This window comes from Musa acuminata, chromosome BXJ3-1 (assembly GCF_036884655.1).
Source record: "Musa acuminata AAA Group cultivar baxijiao chromosome BXJ3-1, Cavendish_Baxijiao_AAA, whole genome shotgun sequence".
Taxonomy (NCBI): Eukaryota; Viridiplantae; Streptophyta; class Magnoliopsida; order Zingiberales; family Musaceae; genus Musa; species Musa acuminata.
This window is the reverse complement of record NC_088349.1, coordinates 18,999,387-19,022,433: the sequence shown is the minus strand read 5'-3', so window position 1 is coordinate 19,022,433 and position 23,047 is coordinate 18,999,387. Positions and strand designations below refer to the sequence as shown.

Sequence of the window (23,047 nt, the reverse complement as noted above, 5' to 3'; positions counted from 1 at the left end):
TTCTATGTTTAACATTATCATACCAGCAAATACAATCTCTATTGATCTTGGAGGTTGAAATACTATCAATTTTTTATTAAAGTTAATAAAAACATGATGTTTAGACAAACAATCCATGCCCAATATAATATTGTATGCTCAATATTATTATATATTCAACTAATTCTTTGTCCATAATTTGAATTGAATAAGATCTCAATCCCTAACTTGAATATTTTATCTCTTAATGAAACAACTATATAATACATCATATCCAATGCTTTAGTTGATTTACCTAGCTTTTTAATAAAAACTAGTAATGTAAAAGAATGTGGGGTGCCAAAATCAATTAAAATAAAAAATATCATAAATAAATAATTTACTTGAGATAACTGAGCGGTTAACCTATGGCTTCTGAGATAACTGTCACGTACTCTTTTTTGTCATGATAAGATTGTTGTACAGTTTCTTGCTAAATGTTATGATTTTTTACATTGAAAACCTAGTTCTTTTCTTTTAAGGCATTTCCCCATATGATGATTCCCATATTTAGGGTAAGTGGGTTTTTGCGCTTGAGCTGACTGAAAAGATAGGGATGTTTAACATATTTCTTCATATGTAAGATGTTTGGGTAGACCCTCTTGTGGTCCTTGACGTAAGTGTCATTTTCTTGTATTTCCCAAAAACGATTGTGGGGGCCTATTACAAAAAATAATAGCCTTCCTTAGCGTATCACGCATGAGATGCATCTATTGAGCTTGAAAAATTCTTTGCTCGATCTTCTGTGCCTCCAAGGCCTTTTGTGCTAGTGGTGAATAGGGAATGTGTGAGACATTCATTGTTATCTTCATATCTCGATAAATTTTTGTTTTGAGTTCTTATAGAAATTGATCTACCTTTAAGATATTAGTTGTAACATCCCTTATTTTTTTTAATTTTGTAAGGGCCTATTTATAATGAAGGAACCTAAGAGTAAATATTAAAAATTTGATATGATTTATGAAAGATTCAGATTTAAGTTAAAGAAAAAAAAATGGTGAACATGTGTCACTAGCTAACCTAAGGAAGGTTGATGCCACCTATGTTTGTTCTAAGGATGACACATAGGCCTCTTTCATGTATGTTTGCCACCTTGCAATCCTTATATTAGCTAAATCTAATACATTAGAAGAGAAATAAAAGGATGAAAACTTAAGAAGCGTTTGAGATGAGAAGGGAAGAGGAATTGAAGAAGAAGAAGAAGAAGAAGAAGAAGAAGAAGAAGAAGAAAGAGCTTTGTCTTGCTTGAGGTTTTGCATCAATTCCACACCTTTGAGACTCAAATTTATTTAAGGCAAGTATTCTAACCCCTTCCTAAAAAAATCTTGATATCTGATTTCATCTTAATTATGAAAACTTTGAAAGATTTTAGCTCCATACTTGATTATTCTATCGTTTGAGAATAAAACTATGAATCTAGAATTTTTTAAGATTTGACCATTCTTTATTATTCTAGCCATAACATTTTGCACAGATCTTGGATTTAGAAGAAACCAAATAAATCCAAAAATAGACTCACAGATCTTTCTTTTGACAGATAAATTTGGAGTCTATTGACCTATTGAAACTATTATTTCAATTGACCCTATGAAATCTGTGAAATAGAGACTGTCAGTTTTGACCTTTCAGTATACTCTTGCTTCTAACTCTTTGTTCAAAACTCTTATTTGTGTAAAACATGATTTATTGGAAACTAGACTCATAAATCTTTCTATGAATATCTGATTTGAATGATTTAGAGCATAATTACCTATTGAATCATCTGTTTAAATCAATTCTATTAATTTTGTAAAACAAAGATAATATTCTCTGACCTTTGGTTACTAAATTATTTATAACTCCTTGTTGGGAACTTCGATTCATAAAAACTTGAGTTATCGAAAACTAGATTGATACATCTTTTAAATAACACATAATTTATATAAATTGGAGTATAATTGGTTATCTAAACAATTCATACAATATGCCTCTTAAATTCTATCAGAATCGAGCTTTGATCGATTTCGCCTATTCTTGTTTCATCTCTTTGGAAATTGATTTCAGCTAAAATCCTTACTTTAGTTTTACATTATTACTTTAAATTTCTATATACTCTTGTCCTATAAATATTTGCATACCTGAATCTTATTGAATCTCAGATTTTGATGATAAAACCAATTGATAAGTGTTTATGGTTTGATCTGCGTTTTGAGTGACGTAGGATGCTTCGATCAGGATGAGACAATTAAAGCAGGAAGAATCATGTTGGGCTGGTGGAATATGTTAGAAGATTGGACGTCGAGCTGGATGATCGATTGATGTATCGACAAAAGGCTCCGGGCCATGGATTCGGGCATCGGGCCAAGAAGAGCGGATATTGCGCCAAGGATATCAGAGTTACGGAGTCAACTGGCCGATTGGGCAATAGGTTGCAAGAGAGGATGATGTGCTGAAGAATCAGACAAAGCATCGATGGACCAATAACATGCCAGACAACATGATTCAAGCTTAGTAATAATTGTCTAGATCGAAGTGTGTTTTTACATGTGCAGGATTAACTATGATAGCAAGGCATAAAGCAAAATGAAGTCCCGGAGTCAAGAACGTAATTTCGTTGGGAGTTCGAGAGTTCATCGGAAGTCCAGACGTTCATCGGAAGTTCTGCCGGAACCAACCGAGAAATCTAGGAACTTGCTAAATAAGCTTGTCGGAACTCGCTAAGAAGATCGTCGTGAAGTCCAGGAGCTTGCCGGGAGTCCGCTAGAACATTGCTGAGAGGTCATCAGAAGTTCGCCGGAAGATCGCTGGAAGCTCGCCGGAAGAAACTAGACTTACGAATTTGTTTAGCTTAGGAAATGTCTTAGAATTCATAGTTAGCATATAATTGGGATTGGAATTAGGCCAACCCAATTAAGGGCCAGTTGGGCCCATGTAATAACTATGTTAGGCTCAATGAAAAGGCCCAGACAGTGACCCAAGAGGTGGCACCGTCATGGCATAGTCTCCGAGACTATGTCAAGCGGTGGTACCGCTGGTCTGGGTGATGGTACCTCCTAGACATAACCTCCGAGAGGCTGCAAGTGGTGGTTCCGCCAGTTTAGGCGGTGGTACCGCCTAGAATAACCTCCTAGGCAGTGGTACCGTCTAGCGTAGTGTTAGTGTTAGACTAACACTAGCGATGGTATCGCCAGCACAGGCGGTGGTACTGCACGAACCCAAGAAACCCAGGATGAGATGTTTTTAGGCTCCAAGTTTGAATTAACTTGAGACCTATGAATACCCCTCTCATCCCTGGTTAAACTACACAAGACTTGAGAGTAAAAATAGAGAGAAATGCTATTGTAATCTTGTGTGAACTCCTCTCAAAAGTTTTAAGTGTTAGAATAGTTTGAGAGAGGAGTAAGTGGGGGGGTGTAAGGGTTATATCTTAAACTCGATAAAAGGAGAATCGAGTTGTAAAAGGTTGTTGGTCTTCGCCTATTGAAGGAAGACCGATAGTGGATGTCGGTGGCCTCGACGAAAGAGGAATCGGTGGAGTGGATTAGGTCACGATGACCGAACCACTATAAAAATCTGGTTTGCCTTTACTTTAAGCAATTTACTTTAAACTGCAAACTGCCTTCTCATTACTTGCTATGTTCTTCCGTACGCTTTCAATCTAAGCATATTTTCGAAATCAATTTTCAATGTACGAAGAATTTTCAGAAACGTAATTTTTACTACTGCACTAATTCACCCCCTCCCCTCTTAGTGACGACTCTTTTCCTAACAAATCTGTTATGTAAACTTCATGTTTGTATCATAATGTTTCGTATAGGCACATGCATTTCGTTGTTCCGCATGTGTTTCCAATATGTCTCAACTTTATTGTTCATAATATCCTTTTGTACTTTGATGTTTGTGAGATTATTTGGACCTTTGCTAGAAATAATAAAGGGATTAATGGACCTTTGCCAGAAATGGTAAAGGGATTATCTGGACCTTTGCCAAAAATGATAAAGGGTATGTGCTTAGAGCCCGCGATGCTCTAAATTATGTTTGGGATCCCACTTCACCTTCTATCTGCTTGATATGATATCCAGAGCTTTGGTTATGTGCTTCTATATATGCTCTGGATAAGAATGAAATGTGTGCAACGTCAAATGCGACGTTTGAGCTTTTGTTTCGTATTTGTTTTTTGATATGTTCCGAAATATTTTATATGCCATTGATATGCTCCAAAATTATTCATCTGACAATGATCGTTAGTCGTTTGCTGAGCTCTATGTGCTCACTTCATTGCTATATAAATTTTTCAAGATAGTTAGTCGATCGCTAGAATGTTTAAATTAAGTTACGACAATGGAAAGCTAGAAGACTTTGGGAAAACCTTTTGTGGATGATATGTTTTTGTTATATAAATACACTTGGTGTATAATGAAAATGTTGATGGTAAATATGAGTTTTGTAAAAGTTTAAAGAACCTCTCATGCTTAGGATTTTGGAGTGTTAAGCTAATTTGTGTAATGATATGAATATGTGGTAAACATTGGTTGTTATGATTGTATAGATTCCCACAACTATGGATTTATGATGTGGTTATGGTTTAGTTGCGTTGGTTTTGGATTCTATGCATCATTAAGTGATATGGTATATGATTTTAAACTACATAGGTCTTATGGATTATGAAATATATAAAAATGACTTGAATATTTTTTCAGTGTACTCAAACGTGTGATTGGATCTTAGAATGGATTATTATTTTCATGAAACACCCAAGATAATATTCTCATTCCTTACAAACTAACTTATTCTATATTTAAGTCTAGATCTAACACTCCATCAATCCTCATTAAGCTTGACTTAAACAAGACATTTGATTTGACAATCTTTCTTGACTAGCTTTAAATGAGACCCTTATTCGTTTAAACATATAAATTTTAATTTTACCTGTTTGATTAATGAAAATTCGTTTTGCAATAATAAAGGGGTTAGAAAAGGGGATCCCGGTCTTACAAGTTACTCTCCACCATGATAAATCATCTAGCTTTCAAATCAAGTTCACTCTTTTTAATATTAAATGGATCAAAATTTCTCAGATCATACTCTTTTGTTCGTTCATGCGGATCAAAAATCTTGTTCTCAACTTATCAAAATGTTAAATTTATTTCCTCCTTTTCCAACCTTGTAATCGACAAATTAAAATCTAAAATCATTTTTTTTTCTAAAAATTATAATCCATAAGCCAAACACAAAATTTATAATTTTTTTGAAATTAAAAGGGGCAGGTGGCCCTGAAATATCTTCGGTCCTTTGTTAACCCAAATTACGATCCCTGACAAATTCCAGCGCAACCTCCTATTAATAAAATCTTGGGAAGAATTCAGGGCTGATAAGAAGCTAATCCTTGTAAATTTCCTCATTGATGCTATTCTCACTCATATGTTTATAAACTCTCGGGTCTCAGACAAACTTATTTGTATAATAAAGAAATTATTTTTATAAATTCCTTAGGAACACAGACAATTCTCACAATAAAATTAACTCACCGAGTTGGAATTGCATCACATTTCTTCTAAGAGTGCTGAAGGTTTAGGCACTCATGATATCCAAGTTGTTAAGTTTACCAACGGATTCTTCCTATTCTTAATTGTGACATTAACCTTTGGGCTCGCCTACTTGTTGCCCAAAAGCCCGAATCCATTTAAAAGAACTTTTTGGACTTGGGAGAGGCTTGCTTTGCTTTGCTTTACCTTAAAGAAGGTTTTAGGAAGCTAATTGGTAGGACTATTTAATATTTCTTTGAATTGATGACTATCTATTGTGCTGACCATTTGATTGACTATTTAATATTTCTTTGAATTGATGACTATCTATCCAATCCTCCCACACATGACTTTTGTTCAACATATTACTTCAAATTTACTATTATTCCAACATGTTCCTTCACATATTGGAGGATGAATAATTTGTTTATATATTTTTTAAAAATTATTGAATAACTGTAGCAAAATACCAGAATATCAAGCAATACAGAAGCATAAAAAATCAACAAGAAAATTTTTTTGCTTCCAAAAAGCATGGAAACACTACCTGAAAGGAAAATAATACAAGAAGTCTCTGAAGGATGAGATTTCCTTTCTTCAATACGTACAAAAGCCTTGAACATAGGATAAAGCAGGGGCACTGTATGTGTTAGCTATTGCATGAATCTGATCTTTCACAACTGGAAGAAAGGTGTTCAACATTTATGGAATTCTCAATTCAATTTTGCTTGTTCGATATCCACATTTTTTGATTCTTCTTTCTCGTCAGGAAGTAGCCCAATGAGCGGCAAAGGCAGCAGTGAGCTGAGATTGCAAATTATGATCAACAGAGCTAAGTTTTTGAAGCTGTCTTTTGTGACACCGAGAAGATGAGTGACACCGGCACCTATGAGACCTCCAGTGACACTGCCTGCATTGGAGATGGACATCAGAGTAGCAAACAGTGTGGCTTCGACTCCAGATGGGCATAATCTTGCTGCTAAGACCAGAACAGGCATGAATGAAGCCTGCGTCACAGATCAAGATCTCAATTATACTTGATGTGAAAAAATTAGGAAATTAACCACATTCAGAACAGCAAAGGGATTAATATCTTAAAAAGTAATACAGATTTGGAGCGAAGGAACAGGTAGTTCTCACCACCATACTGTCACGAACGGTCATTGCACACCAGCAATAACGTCGTTCAACGAATCGTTCGTCGCTTTTGTATGCTTGTACAGAGACATAACAGCATATTTTGCCTTGGTTTTGTGTGTTTTTGCTTGAAAAATATAAGCAACGATAGTTTGCAGCGCTGCAGTGCGACCGCTTGCCGCGCCGGGCCGAATTGCCCCAAAATGGCTCCGTTTTCGCGTGTCACGGCTTGTTTTCTGCAAACCGCAGCTGCACCCAAAACGTCAGCTATCTCAGCACCCTGAAACCCCCTAGGTGGCACAGGGCTAGATGGGGCTTCGGTATATTGTCGGGCGTTGAACAATCTTCACAAGTTCGCACGTTAACTTGACGGAAACTTGCCTTCGGAACCGGCACCCGGTGAGCAATTGTTTGTGGACTTGCAACTATTCGTTCTACCTTCTAAAGTCCTTGTTTTCTCCTTCCTCTCTTTTCTCTCTTGCACTCAAAGTGCTTGTTGAATTGCTTGTAAAGCTTCCCTCTTCGCAAGATGTCAGGACTTGTCCGTCGCTCGTTTTTAATCTAATCAACTTTCTGTTTTATAGGTCCTTCGAGGCCTGAACCTTTGCGGACGCATATGTCGCAAACACGCCTCATGACTTAGGCAATCCTAGCTAAGTCCGAGGAGTTGGCGCAAGGGTGCTTCACGACTTAGGCAACTTCAGCTAAGTTCGTGACTTTGCCGCAAGGGTGCCTCACGACTTAGGCAATTCCAACTAAGTCCGTGACATTGTGGTATCAAAGCAGGCAAGCAATTCGAACAAGTAGCGAAGAAACTTCGCAGTCTCGCCATGGCCAAGCATCGTGGCGAATCGAGCAAGGCGGGGCAAGCCGAACCTTTGTCCTAAGCAGCGGCAGGTGGGCTGCAAGTGCAAACTCGCTCTCATGTCATTGGAGCCGCTTTGGAGGATTGTAGCAGCGAACATGATGAGTGAGAAATTGGCTACTTTCCGCGAGTGGAGGCACAATCTGGCACGCCAACTGGGAAGAAGAGCCATAAGGAGAGACTCACAGCGGCGAAAACCCGCTTGGATGTTCTTGAAGCGAGCTTGGAGGAACTCTTCCAAGGCTAACGAAGGCTTCTTAGGGTAGAGAGCTCGCAAGAAGAAGCTGAATCCCGAATCGACAAGGTTGAGACCCTAGTCGATTGACCAACGGACGATACCAAAGACTCTATGCAACATTTGCACGAAGTCGTGGTGGAACTCACTTCCAGAGTTATAGCACTCACAAGGGCACTAAATGCGAGAGGGAGCAACACCCGCGTTGTGTCGCCACAAAACCTGAGGGCACTTGAGCCTCATTGCTATGGAGGTGCTAGGAACGCAAAAGAGCTCGAGAATTTCTTGTTTGACATGGAACAATACTTTCGAGCTACAAGGCCCGATTCTGAAGATACCAAAATTTCAATAACAACCATGTATCTGAATGGGGATGCAAAACTTTGGTGGCAAACCCGTTGGGAGGAGATCCAACAAAGTCGGTGTCGAGTGGACACATGGGAGGAATTGAAGCGGGAGTTGAGAACTCAGTTCCTACCCGAGAACACAGAGTTCGTCGCAAGGAGGAAGTTGAGACAACTCCGCCGAAGTACTTCCATCCGAGACTACATGAAGCAATTTTCTGTACTGATGATAAACATACAGGACATGTTCGAGAAGGATAAGCTGTTCAGCTTCCTCGATGGCCTAAAACCGTGGGCTCAACAAGAACTGCATCGAAGGAATGTCACCGATGTGATCGGGGCAATTGCGGCCATAGAAAGGCTCATCGACTTTGTTTCCTCGGAGGACTCGGGAAAAAGGAAACAATCTTCAGGAAACCGCCTCCCAAAATATTCTTGAGGGATAGAGCCCGAGGGCGAACAAAGGAAGAAGAGTTCTCATAAAGGGCCAAGCTCAAAAGGCAAGGCCTCAAAACCTAGCGGATGTTTCTTGTGTGGAGGGCCGCACATAGTGAGAGAGTGCCAATAGAAACATACACTCAATGCTTTAACAACTTCAATCCACCCCCCGAAATCAGACAAGGGCAAAGCTGTCGCCTTCAGTTCAAGCAATTCAGAATCCAGTAGCAACGATAAGGAGTCACAAGGTCCCCGAATAGGAGCAATGCGTTTGTTGAATGCATTACGAGGTCAAGCGGGGGAGAACATGAAGGCAAAGCCATTGAAAGCAGGGAGTAGCGAGCTGATGTACGTGGACATTAAGCTCAATGACCAAACAACCCATGCAATGGTGGACACGGGCGCTACCCACAACTTTATTGTTGATTGAGAAGCAAAGCGACTTGGGCTGATCTTGGAGAAGAACCCAAGTCGGATGAAGGCGGTGAACTCGGAGGCCAAGCGGATCTCCGGGCTAGCAAAGGGAGTCCCCATCAAGATCGGAACATGGAGCGGGAGCATGAACATGATGGCGGTGCTATTGGACGTCTTCCAAGTGATTCTTGGAATGGAGTTTATGCACGTGACGAAGTTGGTGCCAATGCCGTTCCTAAACTCCCTATGTATGATGAGAGGTGACGACCTCTGTGTGGTTCCCGTCTCTCAGAGAGGACTAGGGACCCCCAACAAATATCAACATTATAACTGACGAAAGGGGTACGAAAAGGCGAATTAACATTCATGGCTGCTGTGAAGCTAAAGCCACTCGATGAGGAAGCCATTCATGAACCTGTTGTGGTGGCGAACGTTCTGAAGGAGTTCACAGACGTTATACCACCCGAGTTGCCGAAGACTCTGCTGCCACGTAGAGGCGTGGATCATCATATCGAGCTGGAGCCAAGAGTGAAGCCTCCATTGAGACCACCCTACCGCATGTCCCCTCCAGAGCTGGCAGAGCTCAGAAAGCAATTAGATGAACTGCTAAGCGATGGTCTCATTCGCAGTTCCAAAGCATCATTCGGAGCTCCAGTTCTCTTCCAAAAGAAACAAGATGGAAGACTCCGACTATGTGTCGATTATCGAGCCCTCAACAAAGTGACGGTGAAGAACAAGTATCTTATCCCGCTCATCGCGGACTTATTTGACCAATTGAGTAAAGCAAAGTATTTCTTTAAACTCGACCTCTGGTCGGGGTACTGGCAGGTGCGCATTGCTGAAGGCGATGAAGCAAAGACTGCTTGCGTGACCAGGTACGGAACGTTTGAGTTCTTGGTGATGCCTTTCGGCTTAACCAATGCTCTAGCCACGTTCTGCACTCTTATGAACCAACTATTCAAGGAGTATTTAGATAAGTTTGTGGTCATCTACTTGGACGATATCGTCGCCTACAACCAAACGCTCGAGGAGTATGTCGAGCACCTTCGGACAATTTTCAAGGTTCTCAAGGAGAACACTTTGTTTGTGAAAATGGATAAGTGTTGTTTTACTCAGACGGAGATTTTATTCTCGGGACATCGAATTGGTGATGGTTCTATTCGGATAGACAAATCAAAGGTGCAAGTTGTTGCGGAATGGCAAACTCCAAAGAAGATGTCGAAGCTGAGATCCTTCCTTGGTTTTGTCAACTACTATCGGCGCTTCATAGCTGGGTATTCAAAGTGCGCAACTCCACTGACGGAGTTGCTGAAGAAGAAGCAACCTTGGAGATGGTCCGACAAATGTGAAGCTACATTCAAAGATCTAAAGGCTGCTATATTGGAAGAACCGGTGCTCAAATTGCCGGACTATGGGGAGCCCTTCGAAGTCCACACAGATGCTTCAGATTTCGCTATTGGGGGAGTACTCATGCAAGAGGGTCACACGGTGGCCTACGAGAGCCGCAAGCTCAACGAGACTGAGCGGCGAAATCCGATGCACAAGAAAGAAATGACAGCGGTGGTCCATTGTCTACGAGTTTGGCGGTACTACCTTCTCGGATCATGATTTGTGTTGAGGACAGAAAACATCTCTTTGAGCTATTTCCAAACTCAGAAACTCTCCCCAAAGCAAGCACGATGGCAGGACTTCCTGGTCGAGTTTGATATGGCAATGGAGTACAAGCCCGGAAAAGCAAATGTCGTGACCGATGCATTGAGCTGGAAAGTGGAGCGAGTGAATGCCATACAGTTAGAGGGCAGAGGCCAAGCAAGTCAGTTGCACTCCAACTTCCTTTCCAGGATCCGGGATAGACTGTATATTGATCCCCAGACAGTAACCTTGATGTAGCTCATCAAAGAAGGCAAGGCACGATGATTTTGGGTCCAGGAGGGACTCATTTACACAAAAGGGAATATAGTTTACGTTTCTCGAGTGGACAATTTGAGGCGTGAACTCTTAAGAGAGTGTCACGATTCCCTTTGGGCTGGATATCCGGGTATTCACAGAACCTTGGCTCTCGTGGAGAGGGCCTTCTACTGGCCGAAGATAGGGACTGATGTGGAGGAATATGTTCGAACGTGCCTCACTTGCCAACAAGACAAGGTGAAGTAGCGGAAGCCGGTGGGACTTTTGGAGCCGTTGCCCGTACTAGAAAGGCCATAGGTGAGCATTTCCTTGGACTTCATAACAAGCTTGCTGGCAGTAGGGGGACTCGGATCGATACTCGTGGTGGTCGATCGATTTTCAAAGTACGCAACTTTCATTGTTACACCCCTACACTGTTCAGCGGAGAAGGTGACCAAGTTGATGATGAAGAATGTGGTAAAGTATTTGGGAGTCCCGCACAATATCATCAGTGATCGAGATGCTCGGTTCCTAGGATGATTCTGGACCGAGCTATTCAAATTGCTGGGGTCTAAGTTATACTTCTCCACAAGCCTCCACCTCCAGAAGGATTGTCAAACCGAAAGGATAAACTCGTTCTTTGAACAATATCTTCGGCACTACGTGAGTGCCAACCAACGAGATTGGGTGAAGCTGTTGGACATAGCCCAATTCTCCTACAACTTGCAATAGAACTCTGCGTCCAACAAAAGCCCCTTCGAGATCATTATAGGACAACAATCGTCGACTCCTCACACACTGGCTATCGGGTATACTGGGAGTAGTCCGTCAGCATATCATTTTGCAAAAGAATGGGCACCGAAATGCAGATATTGTACGGAATTACTTGGAGAAGGCGGCCAAAAAGATGAAGAAGTGGACAGACTTGGGAAGGCGACCACAAGCGTTCAAAGTCGGCGATTTGGTGTTGGTAAAGCTTCAACCAGCATCACTCTAATTCTATAGGAACAAAGTAAACAAAAGATTGGTGTGCAAGAATGAAGGGCCCTTCCCAATTATCAGTAGGGTGGGCAACATCTCCTACAAGTTGCAGCTGCCGGTATGGCTCCAAATTCATAATGTTTTTCACGCCAGCAACTTGAAAGCCTACCATTCAGATCCGCAAGATGCTTCCCGAAGTGTTCTAACTCGACTACCCCCCACCAGAGCCTCCTACAAGAAGCGAGTTGAAACCATTTTAGCGGATCGCAAGATAAAGCTACCCAATGGAGCAGAGCAGATCGAGTACTTGGTGAAGTGGCAAAAGCTTCCTCGAACTGAAGCCAGCTAGGAGCCCGAACACGCCCTATGACATGAGGAAGCAATCATCAACAACTATTAACAAGCGTCGACGAGGGCGTCAACAGTTTAAGCAGGGGAGAATATCACGAATGGTCATTGCGCACATGGAACAACTTTGTTCAACGAACCGTTCGTCGCTTTTGCATGCTTGTACAGAGACATACCAACATGTTTTGCCTTGGTTTTGTGTGTTTTTGTTTGGAAAATGTAAGCAACAACAGTTCGTAGCGCTACAGTGCGACCGCTCGCCGCGCCAGGTCGAACTGCCCCAAAATGGCTCCGTTTTCGCGTGCCACGGCTTGTTTTCTGCAAACCGCAGCTGCACCCAAAACGTCAGCCATCCCCGCACCCTGAAACCCCCCAGGTGGCATAGGGTTGGATGGGGCTTTAGTATATTATCGAGCGTTGTGAACAATCTTCATATGTTTGCACGTTAACTTGATGGGAACTTGCCTTCGCGCCCAGCACCCGGTGAGCAGTTGTTTGTGGACTTGCAACTGTTCGTTCTACCTTCTAAAGTCCTTGTTTTCTCCTTCCTCTCTTTTCTCTCTTGCACTCATGGTGCTTATTGAATTGCTTATAAAGCTTCCCTCTTCGCGAGACGTCAGGACTTGTCCGTCACCCATTTTCAATCTAATCAACTTTCTGTTTTACAGGTCTTTCGGGACCTGTACGAGGTTGCAACTAGGCTGAACCTTTGCGGACGCATATGTCGCAAGGGCGCCTCGTGACTTAGGCAATCCCAGCTAAGTTCGAGGAGTTGGCGCAAGGGTGCTTCACGACTTAGGCAACTTTAGCTAAGTTCGTGACTTTGCCGCAAGGGTGCCTCACGACTTAGGCAATTCCAGCTAAGTTCGTGACAATATGGTGTTCCATTGAAATGTACTATAGATTCAAAGCAATAACAAAAGTGCACCACCATGTTTTTCCATGTTCTGTTAAATTGATATTACATTAAAATAGAGCAAAACAACAGGTAAAAGTTAAACTGTGTTATTCACATCTTTGTTGTATTCTACTCATTGAAAGATGATGATGAATGATTTTGAAATTCTCGATGTGTTCAGTCCAGTGATTACATAGTCTAGAAATGTGATGCACCACTGACTGTAGCATCTTGAACCTTTTGCTTATAACATAGAAAGGACAAAAAAAATCACAACCATAAAACCTGGAGGCACAACTTAATTTTTATCTTTTGTTTTTGCTAATCAACAAAAAATCTAAACTATCTAGGACTGGCTACATGAATCCTTTCTTGCCACCAAATTCACTCCAAGAAGAGAAAGAAGAGGAGAGGAATATAGAAAAAAAATAGAGAGCACAAGCTTTTAAAACTCAAGTTGCAACGTCTCAGAGGGGCTCACAAGACCTTTATTTTAGCCTCTTGCACATGCTTTCTCTTGTCTCTCCAAATAATGTGTTTACTCTTTTTGCCACATTAGTTGCAATAAAGAATATGTTGATCAGTGTCTACCGATATGAAAACAAGTTGCTTTTGACATGGGAAGTAAATCCCATCGTTTTATGTTTAAGAACTGATGGAGATGGCATTAAGTATCTCTCAACAACTGGAACGTCGAAACTTCAACAGGTGGTGGTTCTTCTTCCACCACAATATCACACAAGTTAACTTCATTTTCATATAGATCTATAAACTCTCCCTCCTTGGGCTCCTCATAGCCTAACACCAACAGGACATTTATTTAGCTATTACATTAATATCCAATAATCTGTTTCTCATTGTAATGAAAGTAAAACTATGTCTCTCGTCCTAAAGATGCTATACAGGAGGTTCAATGAGTTGTAGTGGTGGGAAATCTCGTAAAAGAAGCGGATCATGTTTGGACTCCCAAGGGGGCTAAAGAGGCAGCCGATCTAATCATAGAATGGTATTATACCAGTACCGAGTATTACACCTATAAATACTGATCCGTATGGTCTGCCACAGGCAAGCTTTGAAACCATGCCTGCAGCATCTACCACTAGTGATAATAAAGTAGCAATAGTTATGGTCTCATCTGAGGTTTAAAATACTGCTTTCCTTGATCAGTACAAGGAGGTATACATTGGTGGCCAGGTGATTTTTCACTCAGTTTGGTCTGATATTGGCTGTACCACCCAATAAGTTCATTGCACTGGTCTTACTGTGGGCATGTAGATTGATATCAAACTTAACTGGGAGGCAAGCTTACCGCATGGTACCAGTACTGATTTTTTTTTTGAGATTTGCCTTTTTTTTTCTTTCTCTATGAATGTCACCATTTTGGCATCCAAGATACCTATAAAATTAAAAAATCATTCCACACGAAAGAACCAAGTTGTAAAAAATCTCAGTGACTTTTGGAAAGTGGATATGCAATTGACAATGTGTAACATCATGTTCTGCTGGTCAAGGTACTGAGAAAAATCTCCAATTAGCAAAAGAATCACCTGAGGATTGTAACATGCATGTCGTCTCTCCTGTTGTGCCTTCAAAGGAGGATGCACAAGGGCCTAACATTGTCCTAGTCTCCATTTGTAGTGTCACAAAGCTGATGTAGAAGTGTTAAGAGGATCTGGAGGTTCAAGAGGTTAATCATCTACTAGTTCATCATCCAGAGAGCATAAAGCCTCCTTTTCATCCACCGATTGGCTAACCCGTCCTTAGACTTTCCATGGCCAAGGCATAGCCCCATGAAGGCTGTTGTTGTTGTTGCTGTTAAGCTTGGGGCAGTGGTCGATTTGTAGATTGTGAAGGAGCAGTAAGTTTAATAATCCACAAATGGAGGGATAAAGGCATAATTTTGAAAAACAACTTTTGGTAAACTTGGGTTCTTCGGCATGTGAGGAGATGGAGCATGTGGTCTTTGGTGTCTCTAAAACTGAAAGGCAAGTTCAGAAAAAGTCCTCTTTAGAGCCATAGAAGAGTCTTGAACAGTATGTAAAGGAAGTTGAAAGACATTTTCATCAGCTGAAACAAGAGCAGAGACGAGCATCACTATCAGATTTCTTCTCTCATCTTCAACTTGGCTCATCGCTCAAAAGTTCTTGAAGTTGTGCATCAATGTGTGAGCTATCATCTCCAAAATTAAGGTCTTCCTCTTGGGCTTAAGCTTTTGTAGATGAATGGTTCGACATCTCAAAGATTATCTTCGTAGATCACACCATCATAGTCAAACTTGCAATCCAGATTGTAGGATCACATGATCCTTTGGGCCCAGATCCATTCAAGGAGGTCAATTCATGAATGAGTCTCAGATTTGAGTTGACTCTTGATAAATAAACATGTGGTAGTCAACTCAAGTTTAGGGAGAGTAAATCAGGCAGTGAAATTGCTGTCTGACAACAGAAAAATGTAAATGCATCTGTTATAAGCTTACTGTTTAGTCGATGCAGGAATAATAAAGCATGGTTGTCATTATCGTTCCGTACTAATGTATCAACCAGCTATCGATAGGGTACATACAGAGTTATATCGAACCATACAGAGCGCATCGACACATGGTATATGGAGGTGTATCAATGTACCACCCATATCGGTCCTCTATCGGACTGATATATACTGCCTGTACCGAGCAGTATGCTGTGGTACGGCAAATCTTGCAATAAAGTAAGAAGATAAACAAATTGATCTCAAACTACAACCAGAAAACAAAGGACTTGAGTAATTCCAATTTATTCATGAACAACATGATTTTAACTTTCTGCAGGTAGAAAGTTCATCTATGTATCCTGCACACATTCACTTTTTCTACACATGGTGTTGGTATTAAAAAGTTGACCAAATATAAGCATGTATTTTGATTGATTGCAATCAAGTAAAATATATGGTTCATGTTGTTCACACTAACCTGACTGAGAACTGTTATAATCAAAGAGTCCCCGATGGAAAACCATTCATCACTAATACCAAACTGTCGGTTTAATCCAGTGACAAGAAAGACCTGTGAAATAACCAAAGTTACTCGAGAGAAAACTGAATTTTGTACATTCTAAGTTATTACATGATGCACACCTGCGTCATCCCAAGGGTTGACCCAAAAATTGTTGTCAGAAGAAAGATTTTTCTTAGCGGAACATTCTTTAGAAGCGAATTATACAATGCAACCCCGACCAAGGATGCCACAGAAGTAACAAGCTTGACACGGCCAAGAAATTCTGGAGTAAATCGAAGTTTATTTGTTCTTAATCCAAGCATGGATGCAAAGGGACAACACAAAAAGTTTAGTTCTCAGAATATAAATAAAGAGCTTAATATGCAAACTACCTAGCAAGTATACATGAGTAAAGAAGACCAAGTGGTCAATAAGCACTTCAAACTGGAAAAAGAAAAGGACTGGCACTGAGCCTTTTTCATTGCTAGTGGAACAGCAAGCTACAAAGACTATTAAGTGCAAATTTGTTCTTAGATTAAGTACGATATTATTCAGGCACAACATGTGATCTCAGGTTGCATATATTGCTAGTGTATGTATTTTAGACAAAGAGCATTTAACAATCAATCATAGGTCAAAACCAGAAACTTACAAGGGTATAACTACATACCGAAATGAGTGTTGGCACTACAAATTTGGTGTAACAAGTTCAAGTGTATGCAATTCAAAGAGCAGGAGGAAAGAAAAAAATAAAAATAGAGCATATGGTTGTTCTAGGTAGATACAGATGCATCTTCTCCACTTAGATTTCGTCATAAAAGTTTTGGTTACACTATGGAGAATGCAGATTAAATAGCCTTGGCATAGATATCAATACTAATTTATCTCCTTGTTGTAATTTCAGATTCAGGTAATGAAGTTCTAAAGGTGTATGTAAACAACTACAAACATGGATTTATTGCACCAAGGTAATCTATCTCAGATTTTTATTTGCAATGTGAAGAATTGCAATCAATATAAAAAATTTTACTAGCAGTTATGAGTGCCCAATAATGAATGAGTGTGATCACACGAGGCTAGATGTCTACATGAAAGAGGGCCATGTTGTCTTGTATCAGTAGGATTATGATGTCCAGAAAAGTTCACTCTACACCAGTAGTTTGTCTTGCAAGTAACACAGAATCTTTGGGAGAGGTTTAGTGCAAGGTTCTGAATGTCGTACTGTACCAATGTACCGATCAGCTGTCAGTACGGTATGTACCAAACTATACCAAGCTGTACCAAGTATACCGATACATGATACACTAAACTGTACCGATGTACCATCCGTACCAGCCTTTTATCGGACCGGTATATATTGCCCGTACTGAACGGTACGGTATGGTATTGCAAACCATGGTTTAGCGTCATAGTAAGGGACACCTACATGACCAATATTTAAATTAGGATGCATGTATATTGACCCTTCCTAAACTTCACATTGGTGGGAGCCTAGTGCACTAGGTTGCCGTTTTTCCTAGGTAACACAAAATCTAATCAAACAAATATATCAAAAAACTTGGACAAAATGGGATAGGAAAAAAAAAAAAACTATGTTCTCATATGTACTTAGAAGTCAGCTTCAAACTAAGTTGAAAACTGAAACAAATGGGTAAATATTTTATAACACTCATTCTCCACCAACAAATCCCAACTAAGTGCAAATGAACCTAGTAGTCAAATCTAAGGATACCCATGTGAGAAAGCTAAAGCAATTTCCATTTCACTTGTTTTGTTAAATTCAAGAAATTCATCCTACATTTCTTGCATATTGAGAGTATAGACTTTTTGGTTCCAGTGACATGAAACAGTTACGAGTCTCATTTTGTATCCATAACAAACATAAATTAATAGTGTTATCCGTTATCGCATTTTGCTGTCAAAAAAATCTATTACAAGAAATTCCCAGTAAAATAGTTCATTTACAATTTAAATGACCAAAGTTCATGTCATGAAAACAACCTCTTTGCTTAAAAGGGTAAGACTGCATAAATTGGACCTCCCTATATCCAGCATTAGCAAGAGTCTTATGCATTTGATCGTCTTTTTAGTTTGAAAAATGTAGGAAATCCAAATTTGTTTACATATCAATTTTGAATTACAGATTCACACTTCTCTGTAATAGTATTTGAATCTAAAGTGGCTTGCTGAAATATTGAAATGTGACATAAAGATAATCCTCAAAGCCATAAACTTCCTTATAAATTAATACTTCTGATATGTAATGTACAATTGTAAGAGGCATGAGCTTTATATATGTTTTTCTAAAGTTTGACATGGTCTGGGGGATAGAAATACATTAAACTTCGGTTGATTTTTACGATCAAGCATTTGTTTTCTGAAATATTTTTACAAAACAGAAGCAATTGGGTTGTCAGATTAGATATCCAGGGGTTACCCAAAAAAGAAAAGATTCAGTAAGGGCATTTTATCACAAAGGAGATGTAATGGATACTTATTAAAGCAATTCTAGGCTTAAAGCTCAAATAAAGAGAATCCTGAAAAGACTCAGAACTTCTACCCATCTAATCAAGTAAAACCACAATAATGATCAAAGAATCCAACTTGCAATCAGATCATTTTAAAAAATTCAACAGAATTGTGGCAGTGTGGCCAAAGATAGATATATTTTCTGAAATATTTTTCTGAAATATTTGTTTTCTGAAATATTTTTACAAAACAGAAGCAATTGGGTTGTCAGATTAGATATCCAGATTCCAGGGGTTACCCAAAAAAGAAAAGATTCAGTAAGGGCATTTTATCACAAAGGAGATGTAATGGATACTTATTAAAGCAATTCTAGGCTTAAAGCTCAAATAAAGAGAATCCTGAAAAGACTCAGAACTTCTACCCATCTAATCAAGTAAAACCACATTAATGATCAAAGAATCCAACTTGCAATCAGATCATTTTAAAAAGTTCAACAGAATTGTGGCAGTGTGGCCAAAGATAGACATATTTTCGGGTGTAAGTGTCAATAAAAATTTCAATCACAACTATTACATCTCACCCACTATCCCAACAACAATAAATACTTATTTTTAGCACTTTTATGTTTATAATATATGGCCATAAAATGGACATGGATCAATTCATACATCCTTACCTTTTGTTGTGAGTTTTATGCAATCACAATCGAACAAGAAAAAAAATCATGGTAATGAAGAACTTAATGCGACTTTCCCAAGATAAGACTATTGCAAGAAATGCCTAATCAGAAAGTATAAAATGAGAGGCACCATATCTCAAATGAAATGGAAAGAAATTAGTGTAAATCGGTCAGAAATGCAATGTGTATGTTCTTAAACCTACATAAAGAAGAACATGGCAGACTCTGAATGTGGTGTTGCCTGCCACAGGAAAATGAATAATGTCGGCAAAAAGATGTCAGGCTGCTTAATGGCAGCCCACAACTGGAAAATACTTTGCTTGGAGCTCTTTAGAAAGCCTGAACTGGTGCTTGAGAGATTATGTCCTCTGGTAGCATTCGAAGCATGTTCTTTTACAAGAATAGCAACTGCTGATGTCATCAATGGAAGAAAAGCAGTAATGCCAAAAACATATCTGCAATACACGACAATGATAAATTAGAAAGAATTACAAAAATTTTAATATAGAGGACAAGACTCCAGATGCTGTAACAAACCTCACACCATATTTGTTCACAAGTGAACCACTAAAATATGCACTCACAATCCCCCCAAAGGCTGAAGATCCCCAACATAAAGACTGAAGGGATCCTGATGTGCTCTGTGATTCACCACGAGCCCTTTCAACAACCATTGAATCAACAACCTATAATACATGTCTCAGACTTCAAAAGCACTCATCTAAGCATGAAAAAGAATAATTAGGAGAGCTTATCAGGATGGCAGGTTTCATTAACTAGATAAATATAATTTTTTTAATACATCTTGACATCAATTTGCATAGTAAATAGAAGAGATCAACTCATAGATTAAGTGTGCCAAAGTAATTATAACACTTACAACATCAGAAAAGGCAACTGAAAGAGATCCAAGAAGAATACAAAGTCCAGCACTATATTTGCTGTCGACAAACATAGCCATTAAGCTCCATGAAAGTGCTCCAAGAAGCCCAGACAGAAAAAGATATGATCTCCTTCGGTAGCCAAAAAGTGGGAACGAGTCACTGCCATTAGATGAATATTTAAGCAACCATATTGCAAAAGATGATAAAGGAATACTACAGATGCGCGAACCTGATAAAACCATAAACAGGTTTGATCAACCATGGCAAAGAAGACAGACCTGTCACAACCGCTGTCTAAATCAGATGGAAAAAAGAGTCAATGTTTATGTGAAGATTACTTTCCAAATAGGATATCATGTTATCAGTCATAAATTTAAATTAAGCAACATCTGCTAATCACAAGATGGAAAGGAAATGTACAATGATAATTATATTATAAACTATTAACCAAGAAAACAGGAGAAGGAAAACAGGAATGCTACCCAAACTTGAATTTGGAACCAACATATATTACATTTTTTTAAAAAAGAAGGTGACTGACCTCTGCTGGGTCAAGATGAAGATCGTCCTTCAAGTAAAAGTTCACAGCAAGCCTGGCAAGGCCTAAAACTCCTTGCACAAAATACACTATTGCAACTGCAAAGTTGTCGGGGGTCATATCCACTCCAAAACATGTTAAGCTGCTAATCTTGGACTTGTTCCTCTGGATAAGATTTATATTGGAGAAATATGCCCCTCCTGTAGCATCACCAGAAAGTAGCTGATTCCTTGATCCGGAAGTACCTACAATAAGCACATCGATTTTTTTACCATGGATAGTTTTGACCATAAGAAGCTTAAGAATAACATAATGTCAAACTGAAAGGCATTCAGCATTCAGCATTTAAAAATGCCTATAGCTCATAGGACTATAATGTCAAACTGAAGCTCAGGATCAGTACCCAAGTTAAATTCATAAATCACCTGTCATCCTAATAAATGTATCACTCCATCATGTTCATTTCAGAGAAGACAGAAGTTATTAACTATTTGAAAACAGTTAAGAATTATCTGCCCAGAGAGACAAAAAGAAGACAAAACTAATCACAGATGATACTTCTCAGATAAAACCCGATCTGCTCCCCATCATAGGTACAATTACTAGAAAGATTTTGCCCGGAGCAAAGAAAAAGACCTACTTTTGTAGATTTGTTGCGTAACCGGTGGGCGATTTAACTCTTTGTCAATGGTTTCACCCAAACTGAGTTCAGACACCACAATCAGAAAAATTCGGACTACCTAGGTGAAATTAATCAAAGAAATTTACAGAAAATAAATATTCGAGATGTTGGGGCAGGGGGAATCAGCGGGTTTGACCGAAGGTTAGTGGGATCGCCACCGACAGGTCGGGAACAGAGAAGGGAATCGGCCAAAGAAACAAACCCACCGATCCTGCGGTCGGATTCGGGCATCTCGATGCCGACACTTTCGGGCTCCAGCGGGCGCCGAGAGGCCTCCTCCTCGTCGCGGCTTTCGCCGATACCTTCGCCGCCGTCCTTCCGGCGGAGAGGCGACAGGGTGGCGCCGGAGGGGGACGTCATGCCGCCGCCTTTCGTTTCTGCGGCGGCGGGCGGTAGTGGAGGGAGAACCGAAGGGGGGATCGAGGACGAAGGAAAGGGGCGGCGATTGAAGAAACGCAGGACTTCACCGTAAGCTGTGGAACGTACCAATACATTTCTTTTACGCAAAATGACGAATATATTCCTCTTCAACCCGAAATCTCCACGCCTACCCTTATAAAATTAGCTTAAATAAAAACATAGTTCTTATATGAATAAATCAAACATCGGAGATCAGTTTAGACACCAATACACAACTTAAACAATTAAATACAGTTTATAACTCTTTAAATTATCCTCAAATTCTCTCTTAATCTCCATCTCCCACACATTATAAGTGCAATCATTTTCAATCAAATGATTGCTGATTCACATCATTATTATAATAATAATATTATTATTATTATTTATAATATATAAACTATAATTAAGCATGAAAGTTCTTTATGAAGTTCTCCACAGATCAGACATTAGGAATGCTCCTAAATTACACTGTAATCACCTCACGAACAAGATTAGAATCCTCGTTGCAGGACTAATTGCAGTTTCTTACAAGCCACAGCATGAACAATTGCAGATCTTTTCCATCCTCTGTGTTGGCTCCATAGAAGACAACAGAAAAGCTAGAACTCCGCTACCAAAGTTTGTCCCCGCAACGGCAGGTTATCCTCGGGGTTGACGACGTCGTCTCAAGGCAGAATCACCGGCGGCGGCGGGCCCGCGTAGTCGGGCGAAGGGTCGGGCCCAGGGATCGGTGCCGCACGAGGTGGCACCGGCGGCCGGGGCGTCGATTTTTGTGAAGGGTCGACCTGCTGCTGCCCGTCCGTCGGTGCCCCACGAACGCAGCTCTCCGCGGTGCAACGCTGGCGAGAAGCCGCGGAAGGCGGAAGAAAAGGGCGGAGGACGAGATCTCTTTGTGGCGGCCAAGTAGTACAGAGGAGAGGAGACGGGCAACGTTTGCTACCCTTTTGGTGAGTGACGTCAAAGAAGAGGCACTCGTCGAATCATGCACGCGAGCAAACTGGTATAGCCATGCATGGCAGCGACGGTGGACGGGAGGAGACGAACACACGTGTGCAACAGGTTAAGTAAGAGGCACCAGGACGCGTGTTACTGCTGCAAGCGGTGGCAGTTGGGAGTCAACCGGTGGTGTTTGGGTTGCGAGATCCTATGGCGTGGTTTTTGGTCCCTTTAACTGTCATGATCAATCTGTAGGTGACACATGACAGAGTTAAAAGTATTCGAAGACATATACACACACATATATGCAAGACCTCGTTTTTGAATGGTAAAAGAATAATAAAAGACTTACAGATGTTCTCTGTCTTCTTTGTTCTTCCAAACGAGGATAACGCTGAGAAGCATTCACTCACATTA

General features: G+C 40.2%; 1 protein-coding gene across 3 annotated transcripts; it reads right to left on the bottom strand.

The window, feature by feature from the left end:
- Positions 1–6,017: 6,017 nt before the first annotated feature.
- LOC135629725 (folate-biopterin transporter 1, chloroplastic-like) lies at positions 6,018–21,793 on the bottom strand. 3 transcript variants are annotated; one of them, XM_065137579.1, is made up of 9 exons: positions 21,499–21,793; positions 20,614–20,855; positions 20,302–20,366; positions 20,069–20,231; positions 19,726–19,874; positions 19,392–19,643; positions 16,181–16,349; positions 16,017–16,109; positions 6,018–6,529 (listed from the first exon to the last, which is right to left on the bottom strand). In XM_065137579.1, exons 1-9 carry the CDS (start codon positions 21,650–21,652, stop codon positions 6,236–6,238), a joined length of 1,581 nt encoding a protein of 526 aa, XP_064993651.1. In that variant the 5' UTR covers positions 21,653–21,793; the 3' UTR covers positions 6,018–6,235. The 3 variants fall into 3 exon arrangements, with proteins under 3 accessions (XP_064993651.1, XP_064993652.1, XP_064993653.1); XM_065137580.1 differs by having other exon boundaries at positions 20,069–20,201; XM_065137581.1 differs by having other exon boundaries at positions 6,204–6,498; positions 21,499–21,792.
- Positions 21,794–23,047: the final 1,254 nt, after the last annotated feature.